The 17,245-nt window shown below is 46.3% G+C and overlaps 1 protein-coding gene across 9 annotated transcripts in view; it reads right to left on the bottom strand.

Annotated features, from left to right (window-relative positions):
* LOC141122014 (C4b-binding protein alpha chain-like) overlaps positions 1–17,245 on the bottom strand; it is a 341,346-nt gene that overhangs the window by 230,507 nt on the left and 93,594 nt on the right. For all 9 annotated transcript variants that reach the window (XM_073611817.1, XM_073611832.1, XM_073611852.1 and 6 more), the window contains one exon: positions 2,771–2,947. In XM_073611817.1, coding sequence (XP_073467918.1) covers positions 2,771–2,947 — 177 coding nt within the window. The remainder of the gene's footprint in view (positions 1–2,770; positions 2,948–17,245) is intronic.

A 17,245-nucleotide genomic window follows, 5' to 3' on the forward strand; every position in this document is an offset into this window, starting at 1 on the left:
GAACGGATCTAGCTGAACACTGTGAGCAGGACGCACTGCACTAAATGTAAATAGCAGGAACGGATCTAGCTGAACACTGTGAGCAGGACGCACTGCACTAAATGTAAATAGCAGGAACGGATCTAGCTGAACACTGTGAGCAGGACGCACTGCACTAAATGTAAATAGCAGGAACGGATCTAGCTGAACACTGTGAGCAGGACGCACTGCACTAAATGTAAATTGCAGGAACGGATCTAGCTGAACACTGTGAGCAGGACGCACTGCACTAAATGTAAATAGTCTAGAAGATAACAGGAACGGATCTAGCTGAACACTGTGAGCAGGACGCACTGCACTAAATGTAAATAGCAGGAACGGATCTAGCTGAACACTGTGAGCAGGACGCACTGCATTAAATGTAAATAGTCTAGATAGAAGATAACAGGAACGGATCTAGCTAAACTGAATACAGTGTATATATATATATATGCAACACCTGGGATGCATATATATACACAATACACTGTAAGTGCAGCTAACTGACTGACTGTTCTGCCTAATCTATCTAACTCAAATCAAATGACACTGTCTCTCTCTCTCTCTATCTCTCAGCACACCGGAACACACACTACACAGGGCCGCCGTGCAGGCGGCCTTATATAGTGTGGGGTGTGTACTAAATCCCCTGAGCCATAATTGGCCAAAGCCACCCTGGCTTTGGCCAATTACAGCTCTCTCTACTGACAGCGCTGTGATTGGCCAAGCATGCGGGTCATAGTGCATGCTTGGCCAATCATCAGCCAGCAATGCACTGCGATGCCGCAGTGAATTATGGGCCGTGACGCGCCACACGAATTTAGCGCGAACGGCCCATAACGTTCGCAATTCGGCGAACGATCGAACAGCCGATGTTCGAGTCGAACATGGGTTCGACTCGAACACGAAGCTCATCCCTACTGACCACTATGCTACACTACACTGACCACTATACTACACTACACTACACTGACCACTATACTACACTGACCTCCATACTAAACTACACTATACTGACCACTATACTATACTACACTAACCACTATACTGACCACTATACTACACTATACTGACCACCATACTACACTACACTGACCACTATACTACACTGTCCACTATACTACATGACACTATACTGACCACCATACTACACTACACTGTCCACTATACTACACTGTCCACTACACTGACCACCATACTACACTACACTGACCACTACACTGTCCACTATACTATACTACACTACACTGACCACCATACTACACTACATTGACCACTATGCTACACTACACTGACCACCACACTATACTACACTGTCCACTACACTATACTGTCTACTACACTAACCACCATACTAACCACTATACTACACTACACTATACTGACCACTATGCTAACCACACTAACCACTATACTGTCCACTATACTACACTATACTGACCACTATACTACACGACACTATACTGACCACCATACTACACTATACTGTCCACTACACTGCCCCCCATACTGACCACTACACTACACTGACCTCCATACTAAACTACACTATAATGACCACTATACTAACCACTATACTACACTATACTGACCACTATACTACACTACACTGTCCTGCCTACAGTCTCTCTCTCTCGCCCCCCCCCCCCCCCAGGCCAGTAACATGACTCTCAAGAGGGAGTCTCACTCACCTTCTTATCCTGGCCTGCAACGATCCGGAGGAGGAGGAGAAGACAGTGGCGGCTCACATTCTTCTCTCCCCTGCGCTCTGCCTGCTGCCATGTTCAGTGTCCAGTGCCCTGTGATTGGGCGTATGGGGGGTCATGTGTGGAGGCGGGACTTCAGGAGAGATCGAGGACAGGCCAGCCCTACGCCTCACATGACCCTCATACGCCCAATCACAGGGCGCCAGACACTTAACATGGCGGCCGGAGCGCGGGGGACACAGGAATTAGAAATTAGGAGGAGGCAGCCAGTGACACATACTGGCGCCCCCCTAAATGTCGCACTCGGGGCCACGGCACCCCCTGCACCCCCCACGCTACGCCACTGCCTCCGGTGTATTCCTGAACGGTGGATGGAATACTGGATTTGGTGGCGCTGCGGGAAGGGGTTGTCTCCGAGCGGTTACAGCTGGAGGCCTATTAGTTTGGTAAAGGTCCCGCAGTGCGTTGGTGTTATACGTGGTTATATTTGGAAAAAGGTGGGTCACCGTCAGAGACCATCAGACTGGGGTTAACAGGTTATGTTATTGTTTATGTTTATTGGTTATTTATTGGAGTTATTTATTTGGAATTGTTTTAATAAAAGAGGCTGTTATGGCCATTTTACTCCATAAAATAAAAGGTGTGGTCTCATTATTTTAGGTGGGTTAAGGTATTGGGTTGGAGTATGAAGGGGGGATTACAGAAACTGAATGTAGGGGACATTTGGACTACACTGGTCATGGTCAAACACAGAAGAATGCCTTCCTTCCAGACCATGGAGCCATCTGGAGGGGGTTAGCCTTAAGACAGGGCAGAAGACCCACCACTGTGTAATAGAATCAAAGGAGAAATACTTCAGTATTCCAAGGTTCATGACACAGGGTTATGTATGTAAAAAGATCATACAGACAGTAATGATGTGTAGAGTGCAATGCACCAATCAGGTTTTATCTTACATCAGTTTAGATGAGTCAGACCAAATAGAGGTAACTGCTGATTGGTTGCTCTGGGTTCCTGCAGTCTGTATATTGAGGTTTATTACTCACCATTACAGTGTAGTCTATTATTCCACCTAATGTAGAGCCCATAATTCACACATTGTGCAGAGGGATAAGAAGGGGAAAATCCAACCGGACATGTTACTGTCACTGTATCTCCAATATTATAATATGTCTTCTCTGGATCCATCATCAGCCTTCTGTCCTCCGGCTTCTCACACAGAGCTGTAAAGTGATTAGAAGAATGAATTACATCAAGAGATTTGGGTGACAATTTATTTTCCCTTAGCACATAACATATGTATCTGTAGGGTGATCAGTAGGGATGAATGACCTGACAATGTATGTATCTGTAAGGTGATCAGTAGGGATGAATGACCTGACAATGTATGTATCTGTAGGATGATCAGTAGGGATGAATGACCTGACAATGTATGTATCTGTAGGGTGATCAGTAGGGATGAATGACATGACAATGTATGTATCTGTAGGGTGATCAGTAGGGATGAATGACCTGACAATGTATGTATCTGTAGGGTGATCAGTAGGGATGAATGACCTGACAATGTATGTATCTGTAGGGGGATCAGTAGGGATGAATGACCTGACAATGTATGTATCTGTAGGGTGATCAGTAGGGATGAATGACCTGACAATGTATGTATCTGTAGGAGGATCAGTAGGAATGAATGACCTGACAATGTGTGTGTACCACTAACTCTTGGTGGAGCTGCTGGTTTAAGCGGGCTTGTTACCTTCACTCTCCTTCCCTCTGTTTCACCGGAAAGATCCAACATGGATTCTATTTCCGAATCTCCCAACTCTTCTGCTGGTAGATATTTGTTTACAGTCCCAGATACATTCCCCATCAGTGGCTTACCCGTTCCTGACATGGACTCTGGTAGCTCCGGCTCAGGTAACCTCTGGGGTAGGCCTCGACCACGGCCGCGGGAAGCTTCACATATCCCATCTTCCTTGGAACAGGTACAACAGGAGTAGGTGTAGTGGACGCAGAAATCAAAGTAATGTCCCCTGATGAGACGACAGCAGCAGTCTCTCTTTCCGGAACATTGTCAGCAACAACAGGCAAAGTGGTGGCCTGTCGTTCTCTCTCTGTAGCGATAGCAGTTTCTACTGTGGCGATACCTGTTGCCCAGTCCATCCGATAAGCACGGGGCGACGTGGTAGGTTGCTCCACCACAAACAAGTACTCTCCACATTGCGGACATCGGCCAAACGGACGGAGATGTACGGCCAATCCTTCACATCAGTGGCAGATCATACCTAGTCCCTTAATATCTCCTGAGGTATACAGGACAAAACCTCCCCTGCGGCTTCAAACGAACTCCAGTATCTGTAAGCAGAGTTCCAGATAGCACAGTATTCATCACGGTGCTTGTAGGGAACATTCTCGGTTACATGATTGGCTGCATCGCCGGAAAAGACATGGCCACACTCTGATCTTCTCAGCACGATCACGAGGCCTCTCTTCTCCTCTGGCGCCAAACACATACACGCGTCCCACGTGGTAGCAAGTAGGGTAGGCTCCTCCCACTTGTTCTTCTGGTCACGTAGCTCCCGGGCCTTCACTGGCGCCCGCCATCTACGCATTTATAATTAAAGTCCTGCAGTTTAACCCTTTCTCTTCCTGAATAAATTTTTGTAAAGTCCAGCTCTCTCCATAAACTCTCGGTAAAACACTTCTCTGGGTTGCGAGAATTGACGGTCAACAAATCCCGGACGGCGCCCCCACATGTAGCACTAATTCTCGGTGGAGCTGCTGGTTTAAGCGGGCTTGTTACCTTCACTCTCCTACCCTCTGTTTCACCAGCACCGGGTCTAGGGTTCTGTTGAGTTTACCTCTGGACGACACACGCACCAACACTTGAGTACGTTTTCAATGCTTTATTAAACAATTTCCTAAGGAAGTAGCAGGAAAGAGGCAGAAGAGAAACTGCAGAAGAAACTCAAATATCTTCCTGTAAGGTTCTTGATAAATGTCCTGGTAGAATTTGGATATTATAATGGAATGCGCTCCCCTCGTGGGACACACTCTTTGCTCGCCTGGATAGGCCTCTCTCACTAGCCTAGCGGCCAGTACGTAGCACGAACAAAAGTCTCTGCCACAGACTTGTTTGGGATAAGCCTGTACGATCCTCTGCCACAGGATGTACCGGTCTTTCTGTAGTGAACGTCAGTCACAGTGCTTGAACCTTTGAGCCAACCCGGCAACACTATGCTGTATAGTTACTTTAGGATACGTCCTCCAACCGAGTCACCAGGCCCCTCTCCAGACCAGCACTCTGCATGATCCTTCCATGACGGGTCCTCCCCTGGGATCTCCTCGGTTGTCCAGCTTCTTCACTCGGGATAGACAGCTCAGGACCATTCCTTGGCTGCTGTGGTAGGCCCCAGACAAGCTTCTGTGCCCACCCCTGCTCCGTAGCGACGTGGGCCTCCGAAACGGAGGACCACGAGATTGCTCTCTAACGCATACCTGTCGGCCAGGAGGGCCAGCAGATGGCTGTAAAACGAACCCCACAATATGGCGTCTGTCCCATAAATACCCTCGCCCAGAATGCAACTCGGAGGACCACCTCCACCGAGTTGTCTCCGGGACAGAAGAGCATCCATACGCTTCGACACGTTGCCTTTCCAACACTAACCAGTGATAACAGCGACACCCACCGGTCAGCATGGAAACACACACAACGTCAGCCAAGCTGGAACAGAGGCAAATCTAACCTTCCTAACATACAAGTTACTAAATTTACCTAACATATGGTAGATCTTAAATCTACCAGCACTACATGTGTATCTGTAGGAGGATCAGTAGGGATGAATGACCTGACAATGTATGTATCTGTAGCATGATCAGTAGGGATGAATGACCTGACAATGTATGTATCTGTGGGAGGATCAGTAGGGATGAATTACCTGACAATGTATGTATTTGTAGGGTGATCAGTAGGGATGAATGACCTGACAATGTATGTATCTGTAGGGGGATCGGTAGGGATGAATGACCTGACAATGTATGTATCTGTAGGGTGATCAGTAGGGATGAATGACCTAACAATGTATGTATCTGTAGGAGGATCAGTAGGGATGAATGACCTGACAATGTATTTATCTGTAGGAGGATCAGTAGGGATGAATGACCTGACTATGTATTGTAGGGATGAATGACCTGACAATGTGTGTATCTGTAGGATGATCAGTAGGGGTGAATGACCTGACAATGTATGTATCTGTAGGAGGATCAGTAGGGATGAATGACCTGACAATGTATGTATCTGTAGGGTGATCAGTAGGGATGAATGACCTGACAATGTATGTATCTGTAGGGTGATCAGTAGGGATGAATGACATGACAATGTATGTATCTGTAGGGTGATCAGTAGGGATGAATGGCCTGACAATGTATGTATCTGTAGGAGGATCAGTAGGGATGAATGACCTGACAATGTATGTATCTGTAGGGTGATCAGTAGGGATGAATGACATGACAATGTATGTATCTGTAAGGTGATCAGTAGGGATGAATGACCTGATATTGGATGGCCCCTTCCTGTTCCAACATGACTGTTCCACCAGTGCTCAAAGCAAGGTCCATAAAGAGATGGATGAATTACTTACCTTACATCGAAGCCCCCGCAGCGGTCCTCGTACCCCCCTCTGGTCGGCGAAATCTCTCCTGGGGTTTACTTCTGGGTATCGTGACTCCGGCGCTGTGATCGGCCAGAACGTGATGACGTCACTCCCCCGCATGCATACGTTTCATTGCTTCAGTTTGCTACAGTGCGCATGTGCCGATGACATTGGCACATGCAGGGGACAGGAGATATTTCCCATAAACCATGCAGGTTTAGGAGATATCCTGGGTAGCTACAGGTAAGCTTTATTATAGGCTTACCTGTAGCATAAAGTGTACTGTAATGCCCTGTACACACGGTCGGATTTTCCATTGGAAAAAGTGCGATCTGATTGCGTTGTCGGAAATTCCGATCGTGTGTGGGCTCCATCGGACTTTTTCAGTCGGAATTTCCGACACACAAAGTTTGAGAGCAGGCTATAAAATTTTCCGACAACAAAATCCGATCGGTTAAATTCCGATCGTGTGTACACAAATCCGATGCACAAAGTGCCACGCATGCTCAGAATAAATTAAGAGAGGAACGCTATTGGCTACTGCCCCGTTTATAGTCCCGACATACGTGTTTTACGTCACCGCGTTCAGAACGACTTTGTGCGACCATGTTTATGCAAGACAAGTTTGAGCTAACATCCGTTGGAAAAAATCTATGGATTTTGTTGTTGGAATGTCCGATCAATGTCTGATCGTGTGTACAGGGCATAAGGGTCTACAACCAATTTAAATGTCCTAAAGACTCTTGTCTACCCTGGACCTGTTCGTGTGCCAGAAAGGCCCCTCATTACTCTCGTTTTATAATTTAAATACAGAAATAAAACAGAAAGTAAAAAGAAAAATTAAGATATAAAAGTGACAAAATGTAATCTTTGTCTAAGCAGTATAATGAGTGAAATTGAGGAATAATACATTTGCAAGTTTTGTGGTGAAATCACTGCTAAGTCTATAGATTTGTCTGCAGGGAATGTGTATTTTATCCATTTCCCGACCACGCTATAGCTAAAAGATGGCTACCTACTTCCGGAGGATGGAGTGATCTGTTACGGCTACGGCTCCCCCCCCCCAGCTCATTTGCTTATACAAGCCACGCCACAGCATTGGCTTCTACGGGCAGTTTATAGTGCCGCGATCCTGAGGGTCGGATGGATCTACTCCTGGAGCGCACTGCTCCTCGCCCCTCGCCTCCTCGCCCCTGGCCCCCGGCCGAGGATATCACTGCTCCGCCTCATTCCTCTTAGGTACTGCATTCCCCAGAGGACACAGAGGTGGCACATGCCAAAATAGCCTTGGTGGTAGCTCTACTCCTCACACCCATGATCACAGAGGCAGTGGATAAGGCTGTCCAGCATGGCATGGAGCAGCTACAGGAGGATCTTCACAGCCAGACCCATAGGCTGCAGAAGGCAGAGCAACGGATGTCCTCAGTGGAGAAAAGACTACACCAGGTAACGGTCTCTATACCTACCCACATAGGAGTACCCCAATGCCTTATAGATAAGTTTGACGATTTCAAGAACCGGTCCCGTTGGAATAACCTGTGCATTATAGGTCTCCCTGAGTGTTACAAGACAACATCTCTAATGGAGCTTTGCAGCCAGCGCATACCTGAAGCTCTGGGTCTCCGCTACCCCTGTGTGGTGGAACAAGCGCACCGCATAGGCCCTCCACAACCCAAGCCATGGCCAGTAATTGTACGTTACTTAAAATATGCAGAAAAGCACACCATACTACAACATTACCGCAAGGCACGGGGCCTCTCTGTGGACCGCCACAAACTATTACTCTTCAATGATTATTCGATGGGGGTCTCCAAGCAGCTGAAATCTTTTACTCCCATTTGCTCACAGCTGCACCAGCACAATCTAAAATTCTCCCTGGCATATCCTGCCGTTCTGCACCTGCAGTCTCCTCAAGGCGACCAAATGCCCAGCAATATGTTGAATCTCTGCTGATAGGAGACATGGCCTTCTATAAGAGCGCACTGACGCCACCCCTTTCTCCTGCCACCCCCTCTATCATCAATAGATAGATTCATGCATTGCATGAATCTATTCATGGCCGCTACTGACTGCCCCTATTCAGGCGCCCGGCCCCTTTTCGGGGGCCAGGCACCTGAATTACAGCAGTGGGGGGTGTTTTTTAAGCACCTGATTAGAGCCAGAGGCTCTAATAGGTGTCAAAAAAGGTAAACAGCGAGCGCCATGCTTGGCACTAGCAGTTCACACAGCTGTGTTAGAAAAGCAAATTATTATTCACTTCCCTAACACTGAACCACCTCTGTGCCAATCAGGTGCTCAGGTCTGTTACCTATCACCTGATTGGCTGAAACGACATTCACTGCTATTGGACATCTATTAGGAGAAGAGGACAGGAGTTGAGGACGGAAGGAGACGCTGGCTCGTCACCATAATCCGCTGCCCCGCCAAGACAGGGTAAGCGCGGGCCAGACGGCGAGTGGGCAGGGGTCACACTGGTGGCATTCAAGGGCACACTTGCGGGGGTCACACTGGCAGCATTTAATAGGCACAGTGGCAGCATTTGATGGGCACACTGGCAGCATATGATGGGCACACTGGCAGCATTTAATTGGCACACTGACAGCATTTGATGGGCACACTGGCAGCATTTGATGGCACAGTGGCAGCATTTGATGGGTGCAGTGGCAGCATTTGATGGCACAGAGGCAGTGTTTGATGGGCACAGTGGCACCATTTGATGACACAGTGGCAGCGTTTGATGGGCACAGTGGCAGCATATGGCACAGTGGCTGATGGGCACAGTGGCAGCATTTGGCACCGTGGCAACGTTTGATGGCACAGTGGCTGCAATTGATGGGCACAGTGGCAGCGTTTTGATGGCACAGTGACAGCGTTTGATAAACATAGTGGCTGCATTTGATGGCACAGTGGTAGCATTTGATGGGCACATTGGCTGCATTTGATGGCACAGTGGCTGCGTTTGATGGCACAGTGGCTGCAATTGATGTTTTTTTTTTCAAAATGTTCAATTTGTTTGCGCTCCCCCAAAAATTTTGAGCACTACCTGTCACTGCTCCCTCTGTTCCTTCCTCTCCATCTCCGAGCTCGTCTAAGCACCAAAGCAGCCCTATGAAATATCCATCCAAGCGTGGTCGATATGCCTCATTTTGTGTTTCCTGGGGCATGCCTGTGCCTTATACTAGCATGGTAGTAGTTTAACTGCTTATTAGATATTTTCTCCTCTCCGTAGGCCTATGAGCCGGAGAGTTGTGTTTAAAATTTCGTGCCATGTTTGATCTTTATTGCAAGGAATCGTCAGCTTCCCTGCCAAGATATAGATGGGGAGAGATTCTCGGTGTAAGGGTTAAAATTGTTATCCTTTATTGTTATTTCTTTCTTTTTTCTTCTCCCAACCAAAGCACAAGGTCTATATCGGAGTACCACCAAAACTGATGAGGGCATGGAAGCTAGACTCTCCTGTGTATGATTTCTTGTTTCTTTCTCTCACACGGAAAAAAGTGAAGTCAATAGTTACATACGGTTGTTGTTTTACTGTTTTCCCCTTGGTTAAGTTTAATTTGACCCTTGTTTTCTTTTCCTTAACACGGTATAATCCACAGTTTCAGGGGTTCTCATACTTGTGGAGGTAGGGTGACCCATCCACATCATATTTCTCGTCTCTCCCTACCAGACAAGGGGGAACTGTGACCTGAGGGTTGGTTTGCATGCTTCCCCTTCTCCTCCCTCTTCTTCGGTGGCAGTACCCTTTGAAGAGCTTTTACTAGATCAGTTTTAACCATGAGGATAGTATCGTGGAATGTCAAGGGCTTCGGTCACCAAACAAGCAGATGAAAATCCTCCGTCACTTAAAACGCATGCTGCGAGCGGATGTGGCTCTCCTTCAGATGACCCATTTACCTAAGCAAAATTTTCAACGCCTCAAGAAACTACGGCTGGTGAGGTCTTCGGTTCTCCAGCATCAGGGCGTAGAGCAGGTGTAGAGCAGGTGTGATCATCCTCCTATATAAAAGACTGCCATACACTCGTCACTCGGTTGACAGAGACCAAGAAGGTCGCAAATTAACTATTTACTTGACCATTGCGTCCAAAGACCTAGCCATTACTAACATCTACACGGTCAACTCCCCAGGCACTGCGTTTTTCCAGTACCTCTCCTTGTGGGTACTCCGCTCCTCAGAACCACTCCACTTACAGGGCAGGGATTTCAACAGTGTTATGAATGGTTATGAGGACAAATCGTCTCCACGTACAGCACTTCGCATACCCTTGCCATCCACCCTACAGACCACTACATTGCTCGCCACCACCATGTCCTCACTACACATGTCGGATATTTGGCGCCTATCTCATCTGACTGATAAGGAATTCACTTTTTACTTACCACCCCATGACACCTTATCACGCATTGATTATTTCTTCTGTTCATCCTCTTTAATCCTAGGGGTACAGAAATCCCAGATCTCAGAAATAGCAATATTAGATCACAGCCCCATTATGGTTGTTTTGGATGATTTTAAGCCCTGTGACAAGCCTTCTCCATAGCAGTTCCCATCTTATTTATCAGGCAATGAGGACTTCCGCCACACAATCTACAAGGCATGGAACCAGGGCCGTCTTTAAGGCAGGGCAAAAGGGGCAGCTGCCCTGGGCCCTGTCATTGTTGGGGGGCCAAAGCATCTGCCTCATACTTGCCAACTATCCCAGTTTAAATTTCCTTGTCCCTTGAGGTTTTAGTCCCATGCTGTGTCCTGATATCTCAGAGTAAAGTTCTGTTACTAATGCTGCCCAGCTCTGCCCGATTGTATACAGGTGACTCACCTGCAGACCCTGTATTTACATGTAAATAGCGGCATTGATATGTAAATAGCGGCGGACTAGCAGCATTGATATGTAAATAGAGGCAGTATTCATATGTGTATCGTACCCCCCTGAGGTCATATCCACCATCACCTATACTGAATGCTGCCCACTGGGGAGGTAAAGGGACATGCTTGAAAGTCCTGTCTGCAACTGTGGTCATTAAGTCTACCATCAGCCTGTTCTGCAAAGGTATGCAAATTAGTGTGTGGGGGGGGGGTAATTTGGGGTGTGCAGAGGTAGCCAGAGAAGGAATTACAGTTTGGGGTGCACAGGTGAGCAAGGAGGGGAGGTATGGAGGTGAGGAAGGTGGGTGCAAAGATGAGCAGAGGAGGCAGGTAGAGTTAAAGGGGAGGGGGATTGGAGTGGGGAGGATGAGGGAGTTTTGGGGTGAAGAGGTTAGCATGGGTTTTAGGATGCAAAGGTGTACTGACAGGGTGGATAAAGATGTAGGTCACGGGTAGGGCAGCCTATTGATTTCAATGGGCTGCTCTATGAGCTACAAATGCGGAAAAAAGTCACAAACCCTTTTTCAAAATCATACAAATACAATTAATGGCACTGCTGTGTATCTGCTAAAGGCCAGTCGTTTCTTTGGTGTCAGGAAAGCGATTTTGCATGCGTTTTAAACACACACAAATGTGAGCGCAGGCTAAATGTCTGTTACATTGGTGGTCAGTGTAAATCTCATTACATTTGTGCTTTGTGTAGAATTTTTTCATTCACACTAGTGACCAATGTGAATGCACCAATTACATTGGTGGTCAATGTAATTCCCTCCTTACTTTGGTGGTTACTGTTGTGGCCAGTGTTGAAACTCCTCTTTATATTGGTAGTCAATGAAAAAAAATCAGCATTGCCATTGATCACACCCTCCCCTCCACCCAACACTGCCACTGATCCCAGGAGTCCTAGGATCCCTAAGAGTTTTCTGTTTATTAATGGGCCCCCTCACCTCCCCAGTCCATGGTCTGCAGGCAGTGAGGAGATGATGTGCTGCAACCTCTAGCAACCAATCAGTAAGCAGTAATGATGTGCAGTAACCTCTAGCAACCAATCAGTGAGCAGTATTGGTGTACAGTAATCTCTAGCAACCAATCAACAAGCCGAAATCATGTGCTGTAACCTCTAGCAACCAGTCAGGGAGCGGTAATGATACATGGTTTGCCTCTGGCAAACAATCGCAATCGCAAACAGCTGCCTGATCTCATTCAGTAAATGGATTTTAAGACTAGTTGCTATTTATTGTATGTGTCAGCAGGTGGAGAGTGAAACTGCATGGAGGGGGGTGGGCCCCAAGAAATTTTTTGCCCAAGGTCCAATCAATATTAAAGATGGCCCTGCATGGAACGACTATGTTCTCACAAAGACTGAGCATGCATCTGACCCCAATCTATTTTGGAAGGCAGGCAAGGCTGTTTTACGGGGCAAAATCATCTTGTACACTACCCAATTCAAAAAGCATTGCTTAGAACAATATTTCCAAGCAATCAATGCTCTCCGTAAAGCCCAAGCTGATCTAGCCCAACATCGCTCTTCAGAGACCCCACAGACTTGGCTAGCTGCTAAACACTGCTTTGACCTATGGGCTGATCAAAGAGAACAGATTAAGACCTCCTTTCATGCCTTCCAATTTCATAAATATGGCAATAGGGGCCCTATACACCTACTCATATTCTAGCATTGAGGGACGTCAAAGGGACCTTTACAACTTCACAACCAGAAATAACCTCCTTACTGACTGAATTCTATCAACAACTATATTCTGAGGACCCTGTTGACTTGAACAAAGCAAATTCTCTTCTTGCCTCTGTTAAACTGCCTACACTGTCAGACGCCCAAACTCCCTAAATGCCGCTATCTCATTTACTGAAATTCGCTTTACCATTCAACAATTACCAAAAAAAGCACCTGGCCTTGATGAGTAATTAGCGGACTTCTAAAAGGTGACCGGGGATTATATACCACACACCCTACGGCATATCTTTACTGGTATATGGGAAGGTGGGCCCTATCTCTCTATGGGATCAATGGTACTTATAAAGCTATAGGCAAAAAAGGGAAAAGACCTGACAATTCTGGGATCATATCGCCCTATCTCCTTAATCAATGTTGACTCTAAAATTATTGCATCCCAACTAGCCTCTATTCTTCCTACACTCATCCAACCCGGTGAAGGTGGGGTTAGTTACAGGTAGGTCAACAGTTTTTAACATTTGTAAAGTCATACTTGCCCTGGAGCATGCCAAACTTCACCCGGAAAAAGACATGGAATTCTTTCTCTCGAAGCGGAAAAAGCCTTTGATAATACCAGCTTCCAGTGGTTATTTCTGGTGATGAGGAAGTTTGGGATCCAGGGCCCAGTAGCAAATCTCATACAAGCAATGTACTCTGCTCCCACAGAAAAGCTGGATGCTATGCTACAGAACTTTGGGCCCACCAAGTGCTTCTATTCCTGCTGGAAAGTCTTTATAGAATCCTCTCTCACTGATGGAAATCCAACAACTCATGGCTAGGGATAAGCTTCGAGTATGAGTCAAACCCATGTTCGACTCGAACATTGCCTGTTCGATTGTTCCTCGAATTGTGAACGGTATGGAAAATTCGAGTGGCGCGTCATGGCCCATAATTCACTGCGGCGTTGCAGTGCATTGCTGGCTGATGATTGGCCAAGCATGCACTATGACCCGCATGTTTGGCCAATCACAGCGCCGTCTGTACAGAGATGTAATTGGCCAAAGCCAAGGTGGCTTTGGCCAATTATGGCTCAGGGGGTTTGGTACATGCCCCACACTATATAAGGCCGCCTGCGTGGCAGCCTTGTGTAGTGTGATGCGGCGGCAGAGAGATAGACAGAGAGAAAGTGTCATTTAATTTAAGTTAGAGTAGGCAGGCCAGTCAGTTAGCTGCACTTACAGTGTATTGTATATATATATATATATATATGCATCCTAGGTGTTGTGTGTGTGTGTATGTGTGTGCATGTATATATATATATATATATATATATATATATATATATATATATATATATATATATATATATATATATATATAATATACACTGTATTCAGTTTAGCTAGATCCGTTCCTGTTATTCTCTTCCTAATATACTGGCAGGAAGGCAGGTGTTTCTACAGTATTTACAGTTAGTGTACTGTGTCCTACTGCACAGTGTGCACCCAAAGCTACCTGAAGAAAATTGCTGGTGTTCTTCTGATCCTATTAGTACCACAGGCAGGCAGCTGCAGTATTAAAAGTTAGTGTACTGTGTCCTCTGCACAGTGTGCACCTAAAGCTACCTGACAATTTCTGGTGTTCTGAGCCTAATAATACCACAGGCAGACAGCTGCAGTATTTACAGTTAGTGTACTGTGTCCTCTGCACAGTGTGCACCTAAAGCTACCTGAAGACAATTGCTGGTGTTCTTCAGAACCTAATAATACCACAGGCAAGCAGCTGCAGTATTTACAGTTAGTGTACTGTGTCCTCTGCACAGTGTGCACCTAAAGCTACCTGAAGAAAATTGCTGATGTTCTTCTGATCCTATTAGTACCACAGGCAGGCAGCTGCAGTATTTATAGTTAGTGTACAGCGTCCACTGCATAATGTTCACCTAAAGCTACCTGAAGACAATTGCTGGTGTTCTGATCCTATTAATACCACAGGCAGGCAGCTGCAGTATTTAGAGTTAGAGTACTGTGTCCTCTGCACAGTGTGCACCTAAAGCTACCTGAAGACAATTGCTGGTGTTCTTCTGATCCTATTAGTACCACGGGGAGGCAGCTGCAGTATTTACAGTTAGTGTACTGTGTCCTTTGCACAGTGTGCACCTAAAGCTACCTGAAGACAATTGCTGGTGTTCTTCTGATCCTATTAGTACCACAGGCAGGCAGCTGCAGTATTTAATGTTAGTGTACTGTGTCCTCTGCACAATGTGCACCTAAAGCTACCTGAAGACAATTGCTGGTGTTCTTCTGATCCTATTAGTACCACAGGCAGGCAGCTGAAGAATTTACAGTTAGTGTACTGTGTCCTCTGCACAGTGTGCACCTCTAGCTACCCGAAGACAATTGCTGGTGTTCTTCTGATCCTAATAATACCACAGGCAAGCAGCTGCAGTATTTACAGTTAGTGTACTGTGTCCTCTGCACAGTGTGCACCTAAAGCTACCTGAAGAAAATTGCTGATGTTCTTCTAAACCTATTAGTACCACAAGCAGGCAGCTGCAGTATTTAGAGTTAGTGTACTGTGTCCTCTGCACAAAAGCTACCCAAAGACAATTGCTGGTGTTCTTCTGATCCTAATAATACCACAGGCAAGCAGCTGCAGTATTTACAGTTAGTGTACTGTGTCCTCTACCCAGTGTGCACCTAAAGCTACCTGAAGAAAATTGCTGATGTTCTTCTGATCCTATTAGTACCACAGGCAGGCAGCTGCAGTACTTATAGTTAGTGTACTGTGTCCTCTGCACAGTGCACTCAAAGCTATCTGAAGACAATTGCTGGTGTTCTTCTGATCCTATTAGTACCACAGGGAAGCAGCTGCAGTATTTACAGTTAGTGTACTGTTTCCTCTGCACAGGGTGCACCTAAAGCTACCTGAAGACAATTGTTGGTGTTCTTCTGATCCTATTGGTACCACAGGCAGGTAGCTGCAGTATTTACAGTTAGTGTACTGTGTCCTCTGCACAGAAGCTACCCGAAGACAATTGCTGGTGTTCTTCTGATCCTATTAGTACAGGCAGGCAGCTGCGGTATTTACAGTTAGTGCACTGTGTCCTCTGCACAGTGTGCACCTAAAGCTTCCTGAAGACAATTGCTGGTGTTCTTCTGATCGTATTAGTACCACAGGCAGGCAGCTGCAGTATTTACAGTTAGTGTACTGTGTCCTCTGCACAGTGAGTACCTAAATCTACCTGAAGACAATTGCTGGTGTTCTTCTGATCCTAGTAGTACCACAGGCAGGCAGCTGCAGTATTTACAGTTAGTGTACTGTATCCTCTGCACAGTGTGCACCTAAAGCTACCTGAAGACAATTGCTGATGTTCTTCTGATCCTATTAGTACCACAGGCAGGCAGCTGCAGTCTTTATAGTTAGTGTACAGCGTCCACTGCATAGTGTGCACCTAAAGCTACCTGAAGACAATTGCTGGTGTTCTGATCCTATTAATACCACAGGCAGGCAGCTACAGTATTTACAATTAGTGTACTGTGTCCTCTGCACAGTGCACTCAAACCTATCTGAAGACAATTGCTGGTGTTCTTCTGATCCTATTAGTACCACAGGGAAGCAGCTACAGTATTTACAGTTAGTGTACTGTGTCCTCTGCACAGTGTGCACCTAAAGCTACCTGAAGACAATTGTTGGTGTTCTTCTGATCCTATTAGTACCACAGGCAGGCAGCTGCAGTATTTACAGTTAGTGTACTGTGTCCTCTGCACAGTGAGTACCTAAATCTACCTGAAGACAATTGCTGGTGTTCTTCTGATCCTAGTAGTACCACAGGCAGGCAGCTGCAGTATTTACAGTTAGTGTACTGTATCCTCTGCACAGTGTGCACCTAAAGCTACCTGTAGACAATTGCTGGTGTTCTGATCCTATTAATACCACAGGCAGGCAGCTGCAGTAATTATAGATAGTGTATTGTGTCCTTTTCAAAGTGTGCACCTAAAGCTACCTGAAGAAAATTGCTGGTGTTCCTCTGATCCTATTAATACCACAGGCAGGCAGCTGCAATAATTATAGTTAGTGTATTGTGTCCTTTTCAAAGTGTGCACCTAAAGATACCTGAAGAAAATTGCCGGTGTTCCTCTGATCCTATTAGTACCACAGGCAGGCAGCTGCAGTATTTATAGTTAGTGTACAGTGTCCACTGCATAGTGTGCACCTAAAGCTACCTGAAGACAATTGCTGGCGTTCTGATCCTATTAATACCACAGGCAGGCAGCTGCAGTATTTACAGTTAGTGTACTGTGTCCTCTGCACAGTGTGCACCTAAAGCTACCTGAAGAA

The sequence above is a fragment of the Aquarana catesbeiana genome, linkage group LG01 (assembly GCF_042186555.1).
Source record: "Aquarana catesbeiana isolate 2022-GZ linkage group LG01, ASM4218655v1, whole genome shotgun sequence".
Classification (NCBI taxonomy): domain Eukaryota; kingdom Metazoa; phylum Chordata; class Amphibia; order Anura; family Ranidae; genus Aquarana; species Aquarana catesbeiana.